At 39.4% G+C, this 26,681-nt stretch overlaps 1 protein-coding gene across 9 annotated transcripts in view; it reads left to right on the top strand.

The window, feature by feature from the left end:
- Bmpr1b (bone morphogenetic protein receptor type 1B) overlaps positions 1-26,681 on the top strand; it is a 332,820-nt gene that overhangs the window by 288,594 nt on the left and 17,545 nt on the right. For 8 of the 9 annotated variants that reach the window (NM_001024259.3, XM_039102481.2, XM_039102480.2 and 5 more), the window contains 6 exon segments: positions 7,250-7,352; positions 7,835-7,937; positions 14,434-14,530; positions 15,681-15,819; positions 20,709-20,901; positions 21,606-21,903. In NM_001024259.3, coding sequence (NP_001019430.2) covers positions 7,250-7,352; positions 7,835-7,937; positions 14,434-14,530; positions 15,681-15,819; positions 20,709-20,901; positions 21,606-21,903 — 933 coding nt within the window. 9 annotated transcript variants of the gene reach the window in all.

Genomic DNA, 26,681 nt, shown 5'->3' with positions numbered 1-26,681 from the left:
TGTCTGCTAGAGTAGGGCAGAACCTTAAAACACTGCATACTTAGGTCAAGGAGAGTATCCAAGAGGATAAACAGAAATAAGTGTCATGGAAACTAATCTTAGTGAGGAAGGTAGTTAGGTGAACTGCATTTGATGCTACTAGAGGTCAGATGGGACAAGAACTGAAAGCAGAAATCAAAACCAATAACATTAATTATAGTAATTTAGAGACATTTAAGATAGTAGAGATGGCAACCGGAGCAGGCTGAGATATTAATTATATAGTGCTTAACTTTTAATTTGCTGTAGCAAGGAAAACAGAGATAAAACACACAATAATAGCAATGGAATCCCTCAAAAAAAATGAATATGCCACTCAGTATCGATGTGTTGACTTGTAGAAGTCAACAGGAAACTAGCGTTTGCTGAAATGGTCACATGACTACGCTCACCTATCTAATCAATACAACATTCTTGTGAAGAGCACAGTATTTCCTGTTTATACCCAGGTAAGAATGTGAGGTTCTGAAAGGTTATGTTATCCTTAGTCCCTATGATGATATGATTAAACAAGTTGGCTAGAACTCCAAGTTATGAATTCTTGACCAGCAGCCAGCCCTGTCGGGTTCTCTGAGGACATTCTCTTTTGTGTATGATGCTCACTTTGTGAGTGAGGAGCTGATTTTAGTTGAGTCTTCTCATGTATGGATCAACCACCTTTGTTCTTTGTCCTAAGACAGTGGTTCTCAACCTTTGGACCACGATCCCCCCAAATCATCAGGACACACTAATAATTGCATTACAGTTCATAACAGTAGCAAAATTACAGTTATGGAGAAGCAACAAAAAATCTTATGATTAGAATTATCACAACATGAGGAACTGTGTTAAAGGGTTGCAAAATTGGGAAGGTTGAGAGCTACTGCTAAGACTTAGACGAAGCACATGACACTGTTTCATTTCTACAAGGCCATTCATTATTTTTTTCCCTCAGACACGATACTTCTCAAGCTCTTTCTGTTAAAAGATACCCCCTCCACACACACAAAGCTGTGCATGGCTACTTTCCTAAAGTACACTCCACAAGATTAATTATTAAAACCATTCATTTAAAAGCTTGGAAATTATTTGTCCTTTTTAAATGTTCAGTAAGTTTTAGCAGACATGAATTTATTATAGCAAATTGCTGTACAAGTTTCAGTTTCTGCTTTAATATCTTTACAGACCAGCAGTGAGTAGTCAGACTCTTGCACTCACAGGCAAAGCAATTTTAAGGTCAAGAGTACACGTTTTTATAGATTAGATAATATCTGGTATACATGTTTGCCTTGTGACTCTGTACCAGGCCAAAAAAAAAAAAAAACCCTCAAGCTAAATGATCCTAGTAGGTTTCCCATTCAGCATCACTTCTGCCACCCTTGAGAAAGCAGTACAGTAGTGGGACAACAACCAAGATTGTTTCATACTTAAAGTCCTTTTGAAATATCACTGGCTAAGTCAGAAAACATAGGTGGAGTTTAAGGGTTGTAAATTCTTATTCGATACTCTTGGTTCTTTGACTAGCCGGCCGTAAGTTATAGTTATTGAGCCAGATGTGTGGGGAACACCTTTAATACAAGAACTAGAGAAGTAAATGCAGAGGGTTGGTTGTGAGTTCAAGACCAGCCTGCCCTGTTTAGAAAGAAAAGGAAAAAAATCACTGATTATGTTAATGTAAGTACAATGTTTGCATTTATAATCACAAGTGAGTGGTAAAGCCTTTGAGACTTTTCCCCTAAGAAGATGGCTGTCTTCTAAATATGCTTCAAGGTGCCATGCTGCATCATGGTCCTTCTATTTCCTGACTTTGTCGGGAGACTGCAGATCGTCACTGCAGCCTTCTGAGCTGCGCGTGAAGCCTATCACAGCCCTTCTTAGGTGGTTTTCCCTGTGCCCTGCTCTATTTCCCTTTCTCATTTTAGCAACTGTTGGCTCAGGCTTGCTTATTTACATTTTTTCCTATTTATGCACTTTCATCTGACTTCATAAATCCCTTATCTTCTTAGAATCTTTGATAGTCATTTTTGCGTGTGTGCTTGTCTCATGACCAATAGCTGTCGTTTGTTCATCTTTCAGGGATAATTTTAATACTTCTTCGTTTAAATTATTGGCTTTTGATCGGAATTTCCCCTGCATGAGTAGTTATCAAGTATATAATAAGTTGACATGCTTGTCTGTATAAAGAATGTGCAAATGATACTAGCTGTTTAAATGATGAATTAATGATACTAGCTGTTTAAATGATGAATTAATGATACTAGCTGTTTAAATGATGAATTAGATAGGCTTCCAGCTAGTTGTCTTTCTTCATATCTTCTCATTCTCCTTCTCCCACATCTCTCTTTCATCACTCTCCTCCTCCTCCTCCCCTCCCCCCTCTCCCCTTCTTTCCCTCCTCCTCTTCCTCCTCCTTTAATACAAGGTCTCATTATGGAGCTCTTCCAGGCATAGAACTCTCTTCGTAGGTCAGGCTGGCCTTGAACTCACAGACCCCATCTACCTCAGCCTCCCAAATGCTAGCTAACTGTATGTCTTGAAGCACAGTATACAAGCAAAAACTAATGAGCATGCTAGATGTCACTAGAGCCACCCGATTCTTGTAGTGATGGCCAGTCCAACTAAACACCGATGATTGTGAGTTTATCTTTTCTAGTTGGAGGTCTGAATTTCAGATAAATTTAATTAAAAGAACATTGACTCTTTCACTAGAACCTGTGTTTTGGCCATTACTCTGATATTTCAAAGTCAGTGATGGAGGCTGTTACAAGGAATAACTATTTTTTATATATCTCACTCTCAGATGTGAGACTAAATGGGACCAAATTGTTATCTGGTTTAATTGGAACTGAACAGTACCGAGCTTCTTTTGATTATTCAGTAAATATTTCAGAGCAGAGATAGAAAATGTCAATTCTCTCAGGCAATACTGTTACTATACAGACTGGCCATGTCAAGAGACAGGAGAGAGGAATCCTTTTAAGGGAATAATAGCGCCTGTAAAGTTCTGAAAAGGGTAGTAAGAGCAAAAATATCTAAAGTAAAGATCTACAGATAATTAGCGAATGTAAAATTGGGCCAGTATTTTAAAAATGTTGCTTCACAGAAAAATAAGCTCATGCCCAAATCAGCCAGTCCAAATGTCAGAGAAGGATGCTGACTAGAGAGAGACATTGTTCTCAATGACAGAGTCAAAGGCAACTTTCATGTGGTGACTTTGTCATCAAAGCTGCTAACTTCATGCCCTCTCCCCTATAATGACCCAAAGTAGAAAAGGACAGAGAAGCACACAGTAATATTTCTACAATTCCTTCAGCCTATGGAAGTCCACTTACCTCACAGGCTAGAGAGGGAGATGATCAATAAAACCCTTAGGAATCTGCATCTTTGGAAACTGCCCCTTGCTCTTCCCTTGTCAGTCGATAAAAACACTACATAGTTTATGATTTCTATCCCTGCTGCTTCAAGATGTTGTTTGTCTTCCGTCTTGAATAAAAGTCTGTATAATTTATGTGCTTCTCAAATCAAAACTGCCTCTTTCTTGTGCTGCCTCCCTTGGCCCCTGATGCTTGATGGTGATCCACATATGAAAAAGTGAACTGCCCTGGACAAATCTACTGCATGTGGCTATCGGCCACTTACTGATAAAAAGCTACAAAATCAAACCGCAACTGCACAAATTGTGTGTATTATTAGATTACTTGTGCTGGAAAATTTGAAAACTTACCGTGCTCCCTTGAAAGTGAAACAGTCATTTTCAAGGACATAGTGTTCTCAGCTCTTTAAAATGGATTCTGATCAAAACTTAAACTCAACAGATATTCAAGGATTCAAGAATTTGGTACAACTTTGAAAATGTGCAGGGTTACTTATTGATCATTGGGAACGGTCAGTTCTTGGAGGCACGCAAGAATGGTTTTCACTCACACCCTCTAAGATACCTTTCTAGTCCTATTTCCCGCACTATAAATATCAGTATTGCTGAGGCCATTGTCTATGACTTGCTTTCTATATCTCAACCATAGCTCACAGAGTCACTGGGTCCCAGGAGTCTGTTGTAAGTCCAATTGACCAGAAGCAAGAAGAATTAAAAATCTTTGCAGTTTCTGCATGCATAGCGGCCTAACAGAGAATCACCAACTACCCCAAACCTTTGAAATGAGCAAACCCCTCTTGCTAGTGTAGGTTCCCCGTGGGTAAGTAAAAGTCTTCTAGAGCAGTCAGCCTCGTTATCTCTTTCTGGGAGTTTCAAACTTTCCTTTGCTTTTGAAATACTAGGCAAAATTTTAAAAAAGGACTTGACCCTGAAGAGCTACCTATCCCGGGATTATAACAAATATTACTACTACTTTGCCCTCATGCCACCTTTAACTTGCCAAGTGCATTGCATTTTTTATTGAGCAACTACAGGAACACTGAGAATCCATGACTGATTTTCTTGGTATGCACCCAATTCTCAGTCCATTTGTCACTGGATCTTCCCTGCCTGTGACACACAGGGACAGCACATTAATTGACAACTCTATTAATTGACTCTGTGTCACTGTCTTCATTTGTAATCATCACTGTAACCAAGTGATTCATCCTGTATTCATCCATGGATTTCACTTCAAAACGTTATTCCTCCTTTGACTTCCTTCAGGTTCTTCCTCTCAGCAGCTCCTACATGATGAGAATGGTGCTACAAGCGTGGCTACTCAGGTAGCAGAATATTTCTTAAAAACTGATATCAGGGAGTAACTGTCCTTTAGGACACCCAATAGCTATCTTGGTAGTAGGCAGAGTCAGCCAGGTTGGACTCAAGGGCATTGGTGCTCGTTGCAGAATTAAAGGATTCCAAGTAATGCTTCTGCCTCTGTAATTGTTCTGCCAAGTAATGCCCTTTGTTGGACAGGCACTCCAGTGCGAAGTTTATAAAATACATTTGTGGTGTTGTAGATAATTAACAATGAAATATCTCTTTCTCCCTCTCTTTGTCTCCACATATTTTATTTCTTTCAAATTTATGACATCGTATACTGATCTTTTTCTCTAGGATGCCTCTTTATTTTGCACTATCTCTAATATATGCAAACATACCTGCATACATACATGCATAAATTCATACATACATACATTTACATATACTAGGTTTGTTTTTATATGTATGGGTATTTTGTCTGTACATGTGTATGTGGACCATACCCATTAGCAAACCCTGGAGGAGCAAGAACAAGGTGCTGGACGTTTGAAGTCACAGATGGTTTTTAGCCATTGTTTGGGAGTTAGGACCTGGAATCAGATCTTTGGAAGAGAAACTACTTGCTCTTAATTTCTGAGCCATATCTCCACCCCCTTCTTTGCATTTCTAGCTCTCAGAACTGCAAACGGGTTTTTATAGTTTTATAGCTTGATTTACTCTCCATTGGGTTGTTCTGTAGGCTGGCAACAACTTTATTCCCCACTTCTCTCCCATTAGTTGTGTTTGTTTGTTTGGTATTTGAATTTCCGTGATGCCCGTTTCTGTAACTTTGATTTTGAGTAATACATTACATCACCTCAGATTTGATCCCTTGTGTTAACTCCTCTACTGCCTAAGAATTCCAGCTGAGAAATACTTGATGCCAATAGTCGAACACAGAGGAAGTCACACAGAAAGAATTCGCTCAGGTTGTCTGTGGTGAAGGTCCGTCTTCTGTATTGCCTTCGGTCCTGCGTTTTACATTCCTGCTAAGGTTTCAGTCAGTTGAGGAAAAAGCTCCAAAGAACTTGAGCATGGGCTGTCCAGAGACAGTTTTTCTGCTACAACAACATCCATACATTTGCCCATAGTCAAACACAGATTTATCACTGGCCCTTCCAGGCTGTTCGCTAGTATGTGTCAGCTCCGTCCTCCGAGGGTTTATAAACCGAGACATGCTGGATCACTTGAGACCTGAAAACTTAGTAAACATTTCTAAGGATGTTGATGGTACTGAAGAGCTAATGCAGGGCAGAACGCTGCTTCCACTAATGCAAGCAGACAGACCTACAAATCATGGCTAATACAGCTCTCACAGCTTTGTTCCCATGACCTTTCAGAACTCCATTGTCATCCGTACCTTGCACACTGCGCATGCATATGGATGAGAAGAGGATGGGAGATGTGGACTCCATACTTTATTTCTAGGGACAGGCATGGCAGCTTGAGATTTATTACTGGGAACCCACAATATAAGTCCTGATCTATGAAGAGAATATATCTCTTTGTGCACAGCCCTGTATATTCAAGTTATTCTTTCAGTTTAGTCCCAGGATAGAGACTAATGAGTGGGAGTTCTGATTCAAGGGCTGATACTGTAACCGTTTCTATTCAACTATGTATGTATGTATGTATGTATGTATGTATATATGTATGTATGTATATTTCATACTTTCTCACAAAGTGAATACCACCATATTTAAAACAGAAATGGTATTATTTTCAAATTAGTGATAAGAAGATTAAATATCATACAATGACTAACAGTCATTTTTATTTAGGAAACATTAAAATTCACTTAAATCAAGATTGTTTTGTATATTCTATTCTTACCCACACCCAATAGTGTTTGCTGCCATGCTTAATCTCTTGCTGTGCCGCACCAGCCCAGAGAGCGAGAGCGAGAGCGAGAGCGAGCAACCGAGAGAGAGAGAGAGAGAGAGAGAGAGAGAGAGAGCTAAGAACCAAAGCCTTCATTGCCTCTGCTATGTATGGTTGACCCGCTTCTGCCTGTCTCCAACCACCATGCCTTAGATGGGTGTATTTCACTGCTCCAGTGAGAGCCGGTCCCTGCATTCTCGGGCACAGGTTCCAGCTTTGCCTTGCCTTCCTCTCTTTCCCAGGGACTTTGTGATATTTGGGAAACTACTAAAGCTCTCTGACCTGTAGTCTCCTCACATAAAGAATGAGGATAGTATTATGTTCCTCAGGTTGCCTGTCTGGAAAGGTGATAGGGCCAAGATAAGTTTACTAAGAATATAAATGCTTTTAAATGGCAGTTCATGACACATGGAAATTTCACTCCTCTCTCTCCTGAGTTTCTAAGTGAAGAGAAAATGAATTTAATGACGGGTGCATCTACTTTCGTAAATGTAGGTGTTGGGATGTCCCTCAACGATTTGTAGGAAAAAGAATGACTTTCTGTGATGAGGCCAATGGAATTAATTTCACTTTATTTTCCTGAGCTGTGCTTTCTCTTCCCTTACTCTCTCGCTTTCCCTGTTTGGTCTTCAGCACAGATGGGTACTGCTTCACGATGATAGAAGAAGACGACTCTGGAACGCCTGTTGTCACCTCCGGATGCCTAGGACTAGAAGGGTCAGATTTTCAATGTCGCGTAAGGAAGATAACTTGAATTTACTTTGCAACTTGTGTTGGTAAAACAAAGTAATCCTTCTGTCATTGCTATCCCATGTTGAGTAATTTGCAAAATAATCAAAAATTCTCAATAGTCAATTCTTTCTTCATTTTCAAACCATGTTCTTTTTTTTAAATTGGCTGTTAACATATTGCTTAGTTTCCACTAAGACTATCTTTAAAATCCAGATTATTTATTGGTTAAATTAGGACTTCATTATTTGTTTATTCAATTTACTCTGACTGCTACAGGTACAATAATATTTTATCAGAATGGACATGCTGTAATGGTACATTATAATTTGAAATAAGTTTTCTCGTAGAAACTAATCTTTTTGAGATTTTTGAGCAAAATTATTAGAATATTAATTGTGTTCTTCAGGGCTAATCTTGTTAAATTTTGGTGGTCTGCCATTGAAATATGGAGGACACCCAGTAATAGCTGTTTGAATTTCATTTTAGGACACGCCCATCCCTCATCAGAGAAGGTCAATTGAATGCTGCACAGAAAGGAACGAATGTAATAAAGATCTCCACCCCACGCTGCCTCCCCTGAAGGACAGAGGTGAGAGGGGTGAGCGGGGCTTTGCTTACTGAGAACGAGCACTGTCTTTTGGCCAAATTCATTGGTGCCTTTTAATTTGGTCTCGTTACCCACTGCTGGAGTAGTAAGCTGACATCATGACAGTCAACGCATGTGCCAAGATCATGCCTTGGTGGCTGTACATAGCTGTATTCTTAAGATCCTTATTGGCTTACCCTCACCTCTCTCCAGATAGTTCCAGTTTGGAGAGCTTAAAGTGAGCTTCTAGGAGGTAGAGAAAATAAATAGTGCTTCATACTTACTCCTTAAAGTTATCCAGAATTGGGACTTAATTAAATCTACTGTGCCATAATATGCATTCAAAAAATAAAGACCTTAAAAAATGACGAAATGAAAGATTGTTTGGTCTACCACATTTTATTTTATCTCCATAACAAACTGGTTTTTATTAAATTAATAGCATACTCAAAATGGATCATGAGTTTAAAAGTTTTAATTTCAATGCTTACATACTTAGGGGTATTAAAATGATAGCTATTGCATACTTAAAGACATTTTGGCATAGGTTTTGACAGCAGCCTTTAGATTTCTTTTCCCTTCCTTGAGCTAGCGCACCACAAATAAATGATTTATAAGTGCTATAGAATCCTAATCCTTATGTGCATATTTTAAAATGAAACTTCAAGATTGACATTTCTTGAGAGTGTATTAACTACAAAACATAATGGTGTTTCGTATTTTTGACAATGTTTCATAAATACATTCCCATTATAGCATTGAAGCTTTTCAGATTTATTCTACACGCTCATGTAAGTTCACAGTTTTTGTTATTTTCTTTTCAAGCAGCATCCTAAGTGTTAGAGATACGGAAATTGATGAAGAAAATATTGCTTGCAAAAATGGAATGTTAAGAAGTAAGAATTACCATGGAAAAACTTATTCCATATTTGATCATGGTATCTCACTAGGTAGAGAGAGATTAGAAATTATATTAAGGATGGTTTAGTAACTCATCTGTTTGCTGTAATAAAATACCCTGACAAACCAACTGGGAATAAAGGTTTTATTTTGACATGTTGTTCCAGAGATACAGAGAGAGAGAGAGAGAGAGAGAGAGAGAGAGAGAGAGAGAGAGAGAGAGAGAGAGAAATGGAGTCAGGCTATCAAAACTCAAAGTCCATCTCTGGTGATGTGTTTCTTCCAGAAAGGCTTTACCTCATAAAGGTCACTTAACCTTCCCAAACATCACCACCAGCTGAGGATGGAGTGCTCAAATCCATGAGTCTATGAGGACATTACAGCACTATCACATCCCTGAACCCCGTAGGCTCATCTCATGATACAAAATGCACTTAAGTCCAACTTCAATGGTTTACATATTCTTTAACAGCCCTAACACTGTTCAAAAGTGCAAAGTCTCATCTAAAACCCAAGGCTGTCTTTTCAGTCACCCTATATTTGAAACAAACAAACAAATCACCCCAAATTATATGCTTTCAATATGCACAGCATAGAGTATTTATACCTATTGGAAAATGAAGGAATCGTGTCATAGTTCTCTTCAAATGGCTTAGATGACTCTACTCCTCTACCTTTGCAGTATGCAGCACATCTTTCTTATGTGGCTGGCTCTATTCCCCAACCCCCTTCCTAGGCAGGAATCCCACTGTTCTGGCCTCTCCAATAGCTTGGGGGTCTCCATTGAAACATAGACTTCATCCTCATATCTTTATGTAATAGCCATTGGAGCCCCCAACAGGACTTTAAGTCTGCTATGATACTTAGCCTTAGATACTCTCTGAAATCATGGTGGAAAGGACTCATGGCATCCTCAATGTTATATCTTTCATGCAACCAAAAATAATATGATGTGGACAAGAAGTTTTGCTACCAGCAAAGGGTGAAACCGAGGGTCCAGGAGTGTGTTTATAAGCAGGTTTAATATGCTGAATCCACTGAAAAGTGTCCATAGATATTTGCTTTCTTGCAATAGAAGATGGCTTGGGCTGTCTCCTTTCACAAATTGGAACTTTAAGTGGTGGTATGTTGTTTTCAGGGCACCTTTCCTAGGATTCAAGGTGACCCAAGAGGGTTCTTGTCAATGGTTGTAATCTTGTAATTGTACTTTTCAGCACATGGCTTGGCTAGAATCTCAAGCTTCCTTGTACTCTTTTCCTCCCCAAACTGTGCATTTTAAAATTTCTTTTGCACAAGGGTCATCAAGAATAACCATGGCACAGAGTCTACATCATGATGGCTGAAATGTCCTTTGCCATAGAAGTTAACCTATTTTTTAAAATTCAACATAAAAAAAAAATTTCACCCCTTATGTAGAAGGCAACCAGATTCTTTGCCAAAATGTCATGTAAATGGCCCCTAACCCAGTTGCCATTTGAGACATATTGAACAGATGTGTCTCCAGTATCTTAGGTTACTCTTAGAATTCACGTCTTCCTAGCACACACAAGATTGGCCCACTAAGTTCTGCCCACAGCACTTTCCAGCCTTGAAGTACAAACTCTTCCACATCCCTCCAGAAAGCATCAGGTTCGCTATAGAACCAAACCTACTTTTCTGTTGACGATTTCTGTATCAGTTACTATTTTGTGCTATGGTAGAATATCCTGACAAAGGCCACCTTTGGAAGAGTAGTTTATTTTAGCTTGCAGTGTGCATACCCCATCATGGTGTAGAAGGCATTGCAGCCGGAGTGTGAGTGAGGCTGGCTGACCATAAAGACATCACGGAGCTAGTTCTGTATCAAACGACAGGACAGCACAGTAGGCACAGAGAAGTGACATTTGAACAGGAATCAAGGATGAGCAGGCATTTACTACATGGGCGAGAAAATGTTAAATGAAAATTAAAATGACTGGGGCTGGAGAGATGGCTCAGTGGTTAAGAGCACTGACTGCTCTTCCCGAGGTCCTGGGTTCAATTCCCAGCAACCACATGGTGGCTCACAACCGTCTGTAATGAGATCTGCTGCCCTCTTCTGGCCTGCAGTCACATATGCAGGCAGAATGCTGTACATAAAATAAATAAATCAATCTTTTAAGAAAAAATGAAAATGACTGATGCAAGTCAGGTAGTATACTCGGTATTAACGTTAACTAAACCATTTGAGTCTTACAACTCCATGAGGTCATTTGGGTTGGATATTCAAAGATATTTAAAGATAAAAAGTTGCAGTATGAACACTGTGAGGGAATTAAGTTTTCTCATGAAACAGCTGGTGATTCTTAACTTTGTCTCTCAGAGGGATCGCCACCTGCTTGCAGAGTTCTGCGTTGTTCTTACTCCCATGAAGTTCGAGGGGGCAGCATAGGTAGAAAGATGTTATCCTGAAAAGGCCCCAGGAGCTGTTCTTGTCTTCATGGGTGTCTGGAACCGTTTCCCTCCTGGCATATTCATGTTAATACTCCCAAGTGTAGGCAATGACAGAGTAACACAAGACCAACAGGAAAAGTGGAAACAGGCTGATTGATAAGGATCATCTCTTCATAGACCAAGACGAGCAGGCAGCATATTTGACTGCAAGAGAGGGTTATTTGGGAAAAGAAAAAGGGAAATACCAAATAATGCTAGCCTTAAGTACAGCACTGGATGGTAAAGGAAAACTCCCTTAGGTCCTTGTGGTTTTGTTCCTGTCATAAGTCAGAAATGTAACGAGTAATAAAAGCATGGATGGCAGGTCACAGTCTGAGCTCTGCGTCTACATGAGAAGGGAAGAGAAATAGTTTTAGCAAAATTATAGCATAGATGTGGAAAAGAATTCCAGGACCATGTCCTGAAATTTCATTGTGATCCTGAGGTTAGATTTCCTTTTAGTAGAGAAACATTCTCTTTGGATTCCTAAAGGCATAGAGTTGTCCTTAAAACTGGAAACAATAGTATAAACTATGATTTCTGCAAAGGTTCCATTTTTTATGTGTATGTGTAGGCCATAGACAATAGAAGCTCAGTAAAGTAAACACATTGTACATAGTTGTAGATTTTTACTTTTAAGAACATATAATTTTAACATTTATCAACCAGTGATTGCCAAATAATGTATGTACTAATTATTACTCCTTTTTGTAATGGCTTTTTGGATGGTATGCCAGTAGTTGAAGCTCCTTTTCCCTGGGCCACTTATAACAGTTCTGAACTGGATAATTAAAAAAAACACTAATTTCTGTTAGTTTTCATTTGGTCTTTTAGAATCAAGCCTACTTTCACTCATATTTGAAGGTGGCATTGATCATAAGTAAGTGTTAAGTACATATTTTAGACTGCCGAATATGTTATATCAGTGACCGTTATCAGATTTGTTGAGAGAGCATGTAAAGGTCCATGGGTTAGAGTTTGCAATAACTGATCTGAGCATTCTATGTAACACTGAAAAGTAAGTTTGCATTCAACTAACCTGACAGTGTCCCACCTCTTACAATTAAATAACTACTTGTGATATAGTATCCTTGTTCATATTTTTTGTAATAAGAACTCTAAATTATTTAAAAGTGGGTAGCATAGCAACATTGACCTACAGCCTCAAATGGTATAAACTAATATAGGCACATAAAATAAAAAAATGAATGCAAATGTTTATGCATGTGTACATATGTGTATGTATATGAGGATTATTTTCTGTAAGGGGTGATCAGAGAGCAAGAGAATTATATCACAGATGATAAAATACAAACAAGAACTGTGTGTAAAGGGCATATTGGAAAGTTTTTGTCAAAATAATTAAAACAATCACTAGTAGTGAATTAGAAATTGTTTCAGTCTTTTAACAGGTGATTTGGTAGTATGCATGAGAAGATTTGTGAGGTCTCTCCTGTGATGTAATAGTTTTATTACATCTAAGAATGTCAAGTAGACAAAATTATAATCAAAGATGTGTGTTAACTACGTAATTGTATGTAATATAGAAATTCTGCATTATAGCAAAATGTCTTCAATACATTACAACAGAAGGTTGATTTCTAATTAGGATGTTTCTATGCAAAATACCATTTCATCTTTGAAAATAACTTGCTATGGAAAATGTTCACGATATATAAACAAAAATATCTGCTAACATAGTGGCCCGTGTTGTCATCTTTTGGGAGGCTAAAGCAGAAAGACTGGAAGTTTGAAACAGTCTTGGTTACATGGTGATACTTTCCCTATAAAAAAGAGAGAAGAATCTAATGACAGGATGATACAGTCGCCCAAGATGATATAGCATCCTTTATGAAATACATTTTTGCTTACTAAAGTGATACTGTAATGCCACATGTGCGAGTTTTGTCAGTAAATTGCCCAGGATGTAATGATTCCATCCATTTTAGTCAATTGGTCTTTTTAAAATTTCTTTTGTGGAACGTATAGTACTCTTTATTGAAAAATGTCACATTTGGGTAAGTGAAAATCTCCTGCAGAAATTTGATATGTCTTATCTATATAGGCGAACAGCTGGGGAAACATCTTCTCATAGGGTGAAGTCATACCTTATAGTTCTCCCTTTACAACTAAGTAGCAGCCATCACTCCCCCCCCGCACCCCCTCCCTCAGCATGCTGTATCTTTCATAAGGTGGCTAACTCTGTTACTGTGAGAGGTTTAACTAGCCCTCAGCTACCTGCAAAAATAAAAATCATCTGGGATGATTGGTTTTAAAAGAAGAAGATAGTTTGAATAAGTATTTCTGGTTTTAAAGTCAGTAAATGTAAATTTCTGCTAATGGTCTCTTAAGACATTCTAATCCACAGGAAGCTTTAGAAAGTTTGCTTTAAGCAAATCTGATTTGTCAAGAACTGGAGTTCATTCAGAAGTGCACTCTATACTCATATCTTTTACAGGATTTGAGGGATCCTTATGGTTTGCATGTAACAGAAACAACCTTGGATATGGTGAACATAGAGTTGCTTTTGTTTCTCTGCCAGGTGTGGAGAGCATCTGACTCTGACCTGACTCTGGGGTACACGGCACCTTGTGATTTCAAGTCAGGCATGGGGACCCACTTACTCCCCTGCTATTCTCTATGGGCTTATTCTGTGTCAGGTCAATACCTTCTGTAGGGGAAACTTATGCTGTTGAAATAAACATCTAGCTGAGTGGACTCATCTACGTCTGACTGTAGCATCAATAGCCAAGCATGCTATTTTGAGTACATATGTGTTGGGTTTTTTTTTTTTTTTTTTTTTTTTGGAGCTGGGGACCGAACCCAGGGCCTTGCGCTTCCTAGGTAAGCGCTCTACCACTGAGCTAAATCCCCAGCCCCCTTTTCTTTTCTTTTTTTTGGTTCTTTTTTTCGGAGCTGGGGACTGAACCCAGGGCCTTGTGCTTCCTAGGTAAGCGCTCTACCACTGACCTAAATCCCCAGCCCCGTGTTGGGTTTTTTTGTTTGTTTGTTTGTTTGTTTTTTACAACACATTAAAGTTTACCCCTATTTTGCATTTCCCTATTTGATACAATTTTATTAAACCTTTGGAAAAGAGTTCATCCCTTTTAAGTAAAAATATAAGTCATTTCACTGCTTTCTTTTTCAGATTTTGTTGATGGACCCATACACCACAAAGCCTTACTCATATCTGTGACTGTCTGTAGTTTACTCTTGGTCCTCATTATTTTATTCTGTTACTTCAGGTAAGTATTAGATACGAACATGGGGTGTCATGCTCTCAGCGAGATCCCTACATGAATATTTTTTTTTTACTGTTCTTGCCCAGAAGCTTTTTGCATCACAACTTTCTTTGCCCCTAGATCTTAGGTTTCTCTGGAAATATCTGTTGCCACTGGTCGAGATTTCACCACAGCCGAGCTGTAACTAGATGTCTGTCTCATTCTGTTTCAGACATTACTCAGTTAAAGATTTCATCCCTAAGGAAACACAGATAATTGGAAAATCTAGACTACTTATGACTAGGTTTGATGCTAATTAGATAAAAAATATGGAAGTCTGAGTGCTTTCAGTAATTTCTTATTTCCTGACTACAAATTTCTCTAGTACTATAACCTTTATAGAGTAAATATTAAAATAAACTGAGTTTAGTTATATTTAAGTTTTTAGTCAAGGGCTTATTTTCTACTTTATGAAACATAAAGGTTTAAATGTCTATAATGTCGAGCATCCAAATATTCAACTGTAATATTCCACAGTATACCAATTAGTTAATTAAGACAAATTTTAAAAGGCATTACATATTAAACATTACCATGTTTTAAGGTTTTATTTTCGTGTCATGGTTTGTGTTATCTTATACATCATTTTATGTGAAAGAATTCCCTGATATACCGTTTTTAAAGATTTATTTATTTATCTAGTTTTATGCATCTGTGTTTTACCTCTATGTATGTCTGTGTAAGAGTACTGGATACCCTTGAATTGGAGTTACGGACAGTTGTGAGCTGCCCTGGTCATGCTGGGAATTGAACTGGGGCCCTCTGGAACTGCAGCCAGTGCTCCTAATTGCTGAGCCATCTCTCTAGGCTCCCTGACACACTTTAATAAACGAAAGAAAAAAAAAAAAGAAAACCCTGCATATTTAAGTACTTAGGGAATTTAAAGGAAATGTTTCTAGGAAATGGATATTGGAGCTATTTGGAAATGCTAATGGAGCGTAGTCTGCTATAACATTTAAAAGACAGAGAAGAAATTTGTAAGTGACTGAGTGAGAGACATACCAAGGGCAGCGAATATCAGCGGAACTTTTGTTTGTTACTAAATTCCATGATTAATGGTTGTCTCCGATGTTGCATTTCAGTTTTTAAACTTATCTCCCTTGTCCATACTTAGGTATAAAAGACAAGAAGCCAGACCTCGGTACAGCATTGGGCTGGAGCAGGATGAAACGTACATTCCTCCTGGAGAATCCCTGAGAGACTTGATTGAGCAATCGCAGAGCTCGGGAAGTGGCTCAGGACTCCCTCTGCTGGTAGGAGAAGAATATAGCATGGATTCCAAGGAATCTCAGACCGAATGTCAGTTTCCCTTTAGACAAGAAGATTCAGCACCAGTCCGGTGTTAGATATTAGATGTGGGGCTTCCTGTTAACATTTGGCATGTTGAGAGGGGGGTTATTGTTTTTTTTTAACGTGTCTGTTTATGATCAATACCCTCAGACATCCTGATCAAAAGTGGATTAGAAAACAACATACGTGGGCCCTCTGCCCTCTGTTTTTGTTGAGAATTGATTGCATTTCTGTACGTTGACCAGGCTTTTGAAGGCAAACACATTATCAGCAACCTCTGCACAGGAAGAAGGGTGCATATCAGCTGTAGGGAGAGATTGCAGGCTGAGGTCTGTCTTTTCCCCCCAGGAGGGGTTACATTTCTGTCAGCCAGTACTTAACCAACTTTGATGAGAACACATTCCTCATCAAGACACTTGCTTGGCCGAGAAACATGTTTGATTCTTTTACAGACCATAAAGTAAGGTTGTCGGAATTAAGGATGCAAATGATTTTTAATGAAAACTAGTTTCCTCAACGAGCTTTATTATTTTAGCAAGGAAGGGAGAGAGAAAATATATATCGGAGTGGGAGGCACACGCGTGCCATGGCTTGCAGGAACTGGTTCTTCACTTTGTGGTGATGGAAGATTCAACTCAGGCTTGGTGACAAGTGCTTTCAGTTTTGGGGCATCTCACTGGCCCCTTAGAAAGTCATAAAATAAGACTCTCAGACTTCAGGCCCGTCTGGTTCTGACTTGCGTTTCTTCTCGTTTCATCTGACAATCTTGTATTTACCTTTGTAGTTAACAGTTTTAAGATCAAACAGAAAACAATCTGCTCTTATGCCACCATTTTCGTCATTATAAACAGGTTGAGAGTACTCTGAACTATACAAATCGCCTAGGTTCTGATGATCAAATAGGTTTTTTTTCCTATTTTTGTACCTAATCCCTATGTAGTAATTATAATTATTGTCAGTTATATCTCTGTAGATGGTCTTTTATTTGTAAAGAAAAGTATAAACAGTAAAATCCACTTGGTAGTAATGAAGTAGAGGTTTCTGCCCTTTGGATTCTGACTGATTTGACCTTAGTTTCTCCTGACTCATCTCCCTGAGCTGCAGTTACCTCTCCATAGCTTGGCTGCTGCCTTTTCGTCTTTGCAGGGGAATAATTAGCCTAACGCCGCCCCACATTGTCTGTAAATCTTCTTTCTGGGCTTCCTACAGACAGAGTTTAAGCTCCACCTGTCTGCTCTCTGTCCCTGCCTCTGTCCTGAGCCTTGCATCCTGTGTGAGCAGTTAGTTACTCTCAAAAATAAAACATGGCCCTTGTCTTCACAAATGTAATCGCTGTGTAGAACGTTCCTCTGCTTTATGAGTCAAGGTCTCCTTCACATAGGGTGTAGGGCAAGATTTCAGGCTGAGGTCCTCTTACCATCTCTCCGTTACCTGGGCCTAGAGTCTGGGTATCCCCCATCACAACATTGTTCATTGCTAATGTTGCAGCTTCAATGATGTCCCTTTCCAGGATGGGATACACTCCATTGTATCCACTTGTCTCTTATGGGGGTGGGATATGCTACATTGTATCCACTTCCTATCCTTCTGAGAGTCTTTCTGTTCTCTTAAACAGCATGCTCAGTCATTGGTGTAAAGTTTTACCAGAGATTTGTACCGTCATCCACAGGGATCCTTTCTGTTTCTACATTCTAGATCCCAGCCCAACACCAATGCTTGGCTTTTCTCTGGATCTGCATTTTATTGCTACAACAAAATACTAGACAGACAAATTCAATATTGTATTTAAATTTCTTCATCTCTCTTTTAACCCACAACTCCTCTCACATCCTCCTTATCCTCCTACTAACCCTACTTCATGTTCTTTCTCTTGTTCTTGTTCTCTCTCAGAACACAAAATAGAGCAAGCAAACAAAAACAACAACAAAAAACTAATAATACAAAGTACCCCCCAACAAAACAAAATTCCACAAAAATGGATGGACTTTGTTTACTCATTGGCTAACACTCCTAGGCGTAGGCTCTACCTGAGGTATGCTTCATAGACCCAGTGATATTCACTGGACAAAATCTATTTCCCCTTGCCAGTAGGTATCAGTTGCAAATAGTTTCTTGGTCAGGGGTGAGACCCTGTGTCAGCCTCCTCCTATAGTGCTGGGATTTTTATCTGGCTTGAACTCGTGTAGGCGCTGTGCGTGTTGCCATAATTTCTGTGAAGTTATAAGTGTAGTAGTCCTGTTGTATTTTGAAGATGCTGTTTCTTTTGAATTCTTCATTGCCTCTGGCCCTTACAATCAAACCACAGACTAAAGCCCCTAACCTTGTAAGCTCAAACCAAAAAAGAAAAAACAAAACAAAACAAAAACAAAGAATGTCTGTGAAATGTATTTACTATAACTGTGGCTCTAAAAAGTTAATTATTTCATGTGCATACACACATGTACAAACACAAACACACACAAACACTTGGCCTAATTGGGTGAATAAATATATATGGGAAAGATTTTTACTAGACTTCACTTAAGAGCATTAACACTGGGCTGGCAAGATGGCTCGGTAGTTAGAAGCACTTCTGCTCAGGGCTGATGTTCTGTGTTCTATCCCCAGGTTCAGTAAGGCAAGGGAGGACTCACTCCAGAGAGTTATCTTCTGACCACCATTTAAACACCATAGCACATATGCATTGTGACACAGAAATTGTCACAATAGTCACAATCAACTCCTCTTTTTGGGGGGTTAGTGGTTGTACACTGAGGCACACAGCAGAAGTATTTATCTGGAAAGAAAGTGAAGCAAGAAATTGAGAGCCCTACGCTTCCCTTAGTGGACACATTCCCTGTGACCTACAGAGTTCCTACTAGTCCCTGTCTGTTAAATCCTCACATTTGAAACGAGCTGGAAGCCAAATTTTGAACATGTAGACCTTTGGGGGAAAACTTAAGAGTGTCTGACTCAGAGAGGGGGAAGCTGCTTTATGCATCGACGTGCTTGGTTGTTTCCACCTCGCTTTATGCTTCCCGGACCACCAGTCTGTCTCTCCATTTTGGCATCTTAATTTAGGGAAGGTACTGCTTTCATTCTGTGGCTCATGGCATTTGCAGTTTTAGGAAGAAACCCAGAGCCTCTTTAGTTGATATTATCACTCATCCCCCCCAAAAAAAATCTTACTTAAGGGGATCTGCAGAATAATGTCTATATCGTAATTCTGGAATCTGTCATGGTGTCAGCAGGAGGGATTTGGACTGCTCACCCATGGACTAGGAGGCACGAGTGGTTATGTGGGCTGCTTTCTCACAATCGAATGTTCCTAAAAATTACAGAAAACAGGGAGTAAACCTCTAAGCCTGTGTTTGACGAATAACTACGAAGAGGGCTTTGCATTTATTATGTTAAGATTTTGTTAGCATCATGTGCTAGTTCACATGTTTGAGGCAGACTATTATATCCTATGTAGACCAGGCTGGCCTTTAACTCACAGTCTATGTTACTTGGCTTCCTGGGTTCTGGGATTGTAGGATTGGGCCACCCCAGATCTGGATGTACCAAGTTCTCTCTGTCTCCTGTCTGGAATCTATGAGTAGTCTGCAGGAATTAGTCCTTTCTTTCAGTCAGGGAACCATTAATTCGATACAGATGGTATATACACGATGCAGACAGTCATTTACATTCTATAGGCCTCACTTTGTTTTTATGAACTGTTTGTGATGCCAGATTTTTTTTTTAATTATTAAATGAACTTTCTCTCCAGCTTGTAAACTCTCTTGTATCACTTCCATTGTTTGAACTGAAGTTTTCTGTCCCTGCTTTTTTTTTTTTTTTTTTTTTTTTTTTTTTTTGGTTCTTTTTTTCGGAGCTGGGGACCGAACCCAGGGCCTTGTGCTTCCTAGGCAAGCGCTCTACCACTGAGCTAAATCCCCAACTTTTTTTTTTTTTATTATGGCAAGTATCTCTTTCTCTTCAAATATGCAATTTTCTACTATCTCACCATGCTTGCTTGGTCTCCATTTAGTTTCTGTTTCTTAAACAGTCTCTGTAGCTATTTGGCAATCTACTGTTATAGAGTTCTAAAAATTCTACTGAGACTCTAAAGGGATTCAGGTCAGTGGTATTTTCTTTTTCTTTTTGTTTCTAATGAGCTCTCCTTTCCCTCCATCCTTTTGGTTTTTTTTTTTTTTCTTTCTCTGCTCTTCTTCTCTTTAGGAGCTTGTTGTTTTGTTTTGTTTTGCTTTTGTCTTTGTTACTTTTTGTGGATTTTTTGTTTGTTTTTTGGGGGGTGTGAGGATTAGTTTTTGTATTTAGAGACAGGATATCTCTGTATCAGAGTCCTCGCTATTCTCGAGCTCATATTGTAGACCAGGCTGGCCTCAAACTCACAGAGATCCCTTTGCCAATGCCTCCTCAGTGCTGGGAGTAAAGGTGTGTGCCACCATGCCTGGTCACTTTAGGAGGGAGGTTTTATAAATTTCCTTGTGTGTCCAGTAATTGTAGCCTTGTTTAACGGGTTCATGATTTGTTAATAACTCATTATATCAGAATAACACTTTGGTCTAGCAGATAGGAGTTAGTGTGAAACCATTTGTATTTTTTTTCTGTGAAAGTTACAATAAAACAGAACAGGGCATCTAATATTCAGAAGCAGGATCTGACGATTTAAAATTGATAATCATCCATCTGAAATACATTTAAAGAGAGCAGTGAAAATTAATAAACATGAATAACTCATGTGTATGAGGAATAACGTTGACTACATATTTTTACATGCAGTCATTCCCCACTCCCCACCTCTGGAGCAAAGCTTAAATGGATCTGTAATGCTTTAAATATACTAATGAAGTGTTTCGGGCCTTACCAGGTCCAAAGGACAATAGCTAAGCAAATTCAGATGGTGAAGCAAATTGGAAAAGGTCGCTATGGCGAAGTGTGGATGGGAAAGTGGCGTGGAGAAAAGGTAGCTGTGAAAGTGTTCTTCACCACGGAGGAAGCCAGCTGGTTCCGAGAGACTGAGATATATCAGACGGTCCTGATGAGGCACGAGAACATTCTGGGTGAGTCACAGTCTACACTGCGGTATTTGGGGTTTTCTCTCATTCTTCTGTCTTTCTCTTCACATCTGTGTATGAATTCATCTGTCTAGACCTGTTATGAAACTTACACTTTCTTTTTGGCCTGAGCCCCAGAGCTCATAAGCCTCTGACGAGGACCTCACAGGAGGCATGACTAAGGTGCTTCTGTGGATGGGTCGTGGGCTGGAAATGTTATACTCTCCAATTATATATATATGCTTCAGAAACAGGAAGTACCAAGGAAATACTAGAACTTTTTTAAGGTTTCTTAGGGATCTGAATATTGTGAAAAGATATAGGCATTTTATTTTCAGAGTTTATTTGTAGCAAGAGTTTATGTTGAGAATCGATTTCCCTTTTCTTCCCTCAGGCTCAATGTGATCTGCCTGGGTAATTTGAGTAGGAGTGGACTCAGCCAGTGGTCATCCGGTGTGCCATTCAACATGCCTTACTGTAACTGTAATACCACAAGGGATCTCAGTACATCTGACCAAAGAGTGGCTTCAGATCGAAACTCTTATTTTTCCCCTCTCCCTCCAATTTTTATCTCCTCAGCATGGTATTAGTACATTAACACTATCAAGGGCATATTCAGAAAACAAGGCAAGATGCTAGACCAAAGACATCGGGAAAGAGAGAGTGAATGTCTGAGCATATGAATGACTCCTCGTTCTTTTGCCTTTCAGGGTTCATTGCAGCAGATATCAAAGGGACTGGGTCTTGGACTCAGTTATACCTCATCACAGACTATCATGAAAACGGGTCTCTTTATGACTATCTGAAATCCACCACCTTAGATGCCAAGTCCATGCTGAAGCTAGCCTACTCGTCTGTCAGCGGCCTGTGCCATCTACACACGGAAATCTTCAGCACTCAAGGCAAGCCAGCCATTGCCCATCGGGACTTGAAAAGTAAAAACATCCTGGTGAAGAAAAATGGAACTTGCTGCATAGCAGACCTGGGCCTGGCTGTCAAGTTCATTAGGTTAGTACACAAGGCAGCAGATACCCATGTTGAGTTATTTTTGAGCATTCAAGTTGCTTCCCACAGCTCTGTCCTGTGACAATTCAGTGGTGGAGGGACATTATAGATTTCAACTTTATTGGAGAGAAACATGTCATGATTTTCTTGGTAAAGATGGTGTGTTGGGGTCAGTACTCTTGTTTCTGTTCTCATTAGTGATCTATCTTATCAATTATTCTGTACAGCAACATAGCTCTATAGAAAAGAGGGGGTTAAGGCCCATGCTGGATGGTTTTGTGTCAAGTTAACACAAGCTAACATTTTGGAAGAAGGAACGTCAATTGAGAAAACGTTTCAACAAGACTGGCTTGTTGGCCAGTTCTTTTATTTTCTTGATTGATGTTTGATGTGAAGGGTCTAGCTCACTGTGAGTGGCGTCACCCCTGGGCTGGTGTTCTTAGGTATTATAAGGAAGCCGCTTGAGCAAGTCATGGTTGGCAAGCAAGTAAGCAGCTGTCCTCCATGGCTTCTGCATCAGTTCTTGCCTCCAGGTTCCTCTCTTGGCTTCCTGCTTTGACTTTTTTGATTGGTCTTTTAAGTTGTGAGGTGGAGTAAGCCCTTTCCTCCCAGAGTTGCTTTGGGTCAGGGATGTTTTCTAATAGCAATAGAGATTCTAACTAAGGCGATGCCCTGAGGAAAAACTACACAGAATTCTGTGTGACATTTGTAAGCATGGGAAGGATTCAAGAAGAACCAGCAGCTAGATGGTGGCAAAAACCATGTTTTATGTGTGGTACAGGAAGGATTACTTCATAAATGCTTGTGGGAAATACTGTATACCCAGGAACAAAGCAGCTGATACTAAGTGATGTTAGAGAATATTGCCCCTGGACACACAAACTTGGACTTACTGGTGGCAGTGTGCAGATCATGCAGGCTCCTTGGTATGTTGGTAGCCCCTGCACAGTGAGAGGAAGGTTTCCCATTCAGAAGCTGGGACTCTGTCTTTCTCTTTAATCAGTGTATCTCCTTTTTATCTAGGACACGCATCCAACCCCTTAACCAGCACAAAATCACAAGCTGAAAACATTATTGTTTGTAATTGCAATTTTGTTTTTGTAACTCAGTTGCCAAATTCTCCAGTGTGTACTTTGTAGATAAGAACATCTTGTTGCAATGGGAAAAGGTTGGAGCCAGCTGCTGGGTGCGATTTGGAGGAAATGGCTCCTCTAGTCTGAAAAGAAAGGAAGGTTTATTTGGGTGAATAAGTCCTTGCATAACTAGTTACCTTTAGAATACTCAATCTAGGCTAACATTAGTACATCTCTGGCCCTACTTGTGAATATTTTCCCAAAAAGATTCTACAGTGTGTAGAGGACAGGAGGAAGAACTGGAGTGAAGATTACAAGAAGGGACTAGTGGGTTTCCATTTTCTCCTGAATGTAAAAATCTGAGAGGTAACTTAACAATGAACTTAGGTAAGTGGAGGTCTTCACCAATTACAGATGACAAATGAGAAGGTAAAAAAAGAAAATGAACTGTGCTATAAATATAAGTTTGAGCCATAAACTTCAAACTATTTAGTTATTTAAAGTATTAAATCAGAATACATTCATTTATTTGTGAAAGGCAACTCTTTTCAAGTCCAGTCTACAACAATGGAACAAACATAAGCAAGTCATCTAGTGTACCTCTAATTACCAGACTCTACTCTCTTATTTAAATGTCCCCAAAGCAGTTCCAGATAGATGTAATAGCTTTTGTCAGTTGTCCTCTGCCGTCTCCTCCCCTGATCTGCTTTATTGAGAAATAGTTGCTATGTGCACTGGAAACCTTGGCTTATTGGGACACCTCTGTCTCTGGTTGTGTCACTGTGCTTCAGACTCCCTTGTCTCTCTCTCCACTTCATCCTTAACTATTTATGTTTGTGAGATTTCCAGCCTTATCTGACCTTTCTTCTTGGCTATGAGTTTGGCTGAGCCAGGTTAAAACATGGAGTGCCTAATTTTTGATTTGTGCAGTTGGTTGAGTGTTATCATCATGAAATTCATGCTTTACCTCAATAGGTTTCCCTCATGATACAATTTCATCTAGATCCTCGGTTAAAACCTTGTGCACTTGCTTCCTTCCCGTCTTTCTGCTTTTGAGACTTTTCTTCATGCAGCAGAATTTATATTCTTGAAGTGCAGTTTGGAGGTCATCATAATTTCATAGTTTCTCATGGCCTTGGGTTAAAATGTAGTTAGGGTCCCTTGCTGTGGCAAACTCTACTGACCTTGGTCTGTTCTTGAGATTTATTCCCACCATGCTTCTTACCTTTCCCTGTCCATTCTGAGCACATTCTACTTCCTACACCCACAAGAGCTTTCATTGTATTTTTCTTATTATCTGTATAGCTTGTATCCACTTTTAACCACTAACAATCTTTAGAGTAAAGGGACAACTGTTGTTAGTCACTAATGGCCCTATACAAAGTCTTAAGGCATTTCTCACACCGCTGCAGTGATCCCTGGCTTCTTATCTCTCCCTCCTGGTAGAGAGTAAGCAGACCATATGCTGTCAATCTTCCCTTCTCACTATTTTTGCCATGACTCTGGTTGTTTTCTGTTTTGTATACTGGGTAATCAAATTAAATATGGACTACACAAGGAAGAATAACATGTTGTCCTAGCTTCAGAGAATGGACATATTCTATCATAACTTTCTAATGTATCCACATTCTGATTGGTATTCTTTTACAATATTGAACGGCTTGTATCATCCATGGTGGCTGATGCCTTCCTTTTGCTTCTAAAGCCCTTAGCTTGGAACATCCCGGCCTTTCCATGAACACTTCCCTAATTTTAGAATTGTCTCTCATTATACTCATCCATATCCATCCACACTTCTGTATCCTGTAATAATTTAATGAACAGTGTCTGTCTGTGGTTATCATTGTTTTCAAATAGGACTCAGCTCTCTGGATACTCATTGATACCTTGAGAGTAACAGTCACATCAGATCCACAGTGTGAATCCCTTTCCACTTCACATAAGTTACAAATACCAAATACTGCCACTGTTTCAATTCAGCAAGTGTAGGGACAAGAAAGATGAGCCAACATATTCCGTGGGGATTTTTAATTAAAGGGAGATTTTATTTCCAGAATTTACTTTTGTTTTAAGGGAGACAAACTAAATGACCTCAGAAGTTTCATGTGAATCCTGACTCTAGGAAAAGGAGGCACTTGAAGGATAATTTGGGGTATCTTTGGTATACAGTGTCCTATTGGACAAAGGAGGAGAGGGAGGCTGGCTTCACAGACTCATTTCCTTTTCCAGATAGTGGTCATATTGGATAATTTCAGACATTTTTATTTTTTTCCTCTGTGTCAAAGTTTTGACATCTTCCATTGTTTAACCCTGGTTTTAAGCCTTGCTTTACCCATTTCTCTGATTTTTATCCTTCTTGATAATTTATGTTGTGTGTGTGTGCATGTGCAGCTGTACAGGGTGCTTTATTTCAGATGGAATCATAGCTAACCCATGTCCACATGTGAATTTCCTGTAAGAATTTAATATTGCCTGCATATAGGTGGTAATTGTCTCTTAGGTAATTTCTGGAAGGTTCCCAGGGAACTTGAGAATCACAGAGAGGACCATTGGTACCTTTGGGACTTTCTGTGCACATAATACTTTTGCTCTTTTGGCTTCTTTCGAGGATACATTTCCTGCACAAATGAGATTTAATCCGGGTGATGTCAGGAGATCCCCACTGTCTCTGAGGAGGGGTATGAGGTGCCTTAAAGGAATGCACACAGCTTTCACAACTCACTCAGTCAAGCAGTTTTTCAGTACATCAGTGTCCAAATAAAACACTTTCTATAGGAGAAAGTAAACCCTGGATCAGGGCATCTCAGGTGTTGAATCTTAAACAGTAGACCTGCAGCGACAAGACTGAACTATTGTATAGCTCTCCCAACTGATGGTTGTGAATTGTCCAAATGCAGGAAAGGATTGGCTCCACGTAGCAGAAACTATATTTCCTGAATCCTTCTGATGTCACTTTCTGCACTGCTTTTGAATATATATATATATATATATATATATATATATATATATGTACCAACATTAAATTAATAGAGCTAAGCTCATTAGTGACAATGTCAATATTCCCAGTGAATGTTTTTGCAGGTGTCTCCATCTTTGATGAAGGAGATTTAGTACTGACCTTCTGGAAAACAGATTTTTAGAAATTTGGTTTTTGCAACTTTGCTTTAGTTCCTTTCCTTGCTGGTATAATACAATACCAGATACAAGGAGACTTAAAGCTCATGTTGATGGTGCAGTCTACCATGGCAGTGGACCCAGACCAGTAGGGAGGTGCACAGTTGGGCACACTTGCACCATTGTCAGGAAGCAGGGAGAGGAGTGCTACCTCCTTACTTATTCGGTTCAGGACTCCAGCCCATAGAATGGTGCTACCTGCATCAGCCTTCATCCACCCACTCTAGAAACTTCCTCACAGACATGCCCAGAGGTTTTCCTCCTGGGTAGTTTGAGATTCTGTCATTTTGCCAATAAATAGTGACCATTATAAACATTGAGCTCTGGTGAACCGTACTGCAGAAAATGCTCCGCACCCAGGAGCTTATGAATGGGTAGAGGTCAGCTGAGTAAGTTGGCTCCACAGCCACTGGGAAAATAATTCAGGAGACATGAATGGTGTGTGTGCACATCACACAAGACAAGAGTATATTATATTGTTTATCATTTCAAACATCAGTTTTACCCAGCACCCCATTTATACATTGTCGTTGT

This window comes from Rattus norvegicus, chromosome 2, assembly GCF_036323735.1.
Source record: "Rattus norvegicus strain BN/NHsdMcwi chromosome 2, GRCr8, whole genome shotgun sequence".
In the NCBI taxonomy this organism is placed as follows: domain Eukaryota; kingdom Metazoa; phylum Chordata; class Mammalia; order Rodentia; family Muridae; genus Rattus; species Rattus norvegicus.
The sequence above is the reverse complement of the archived record's forward strand: the minus strand, read 5'-3'. Positions and strand labels throughout refer to the sequence as shown.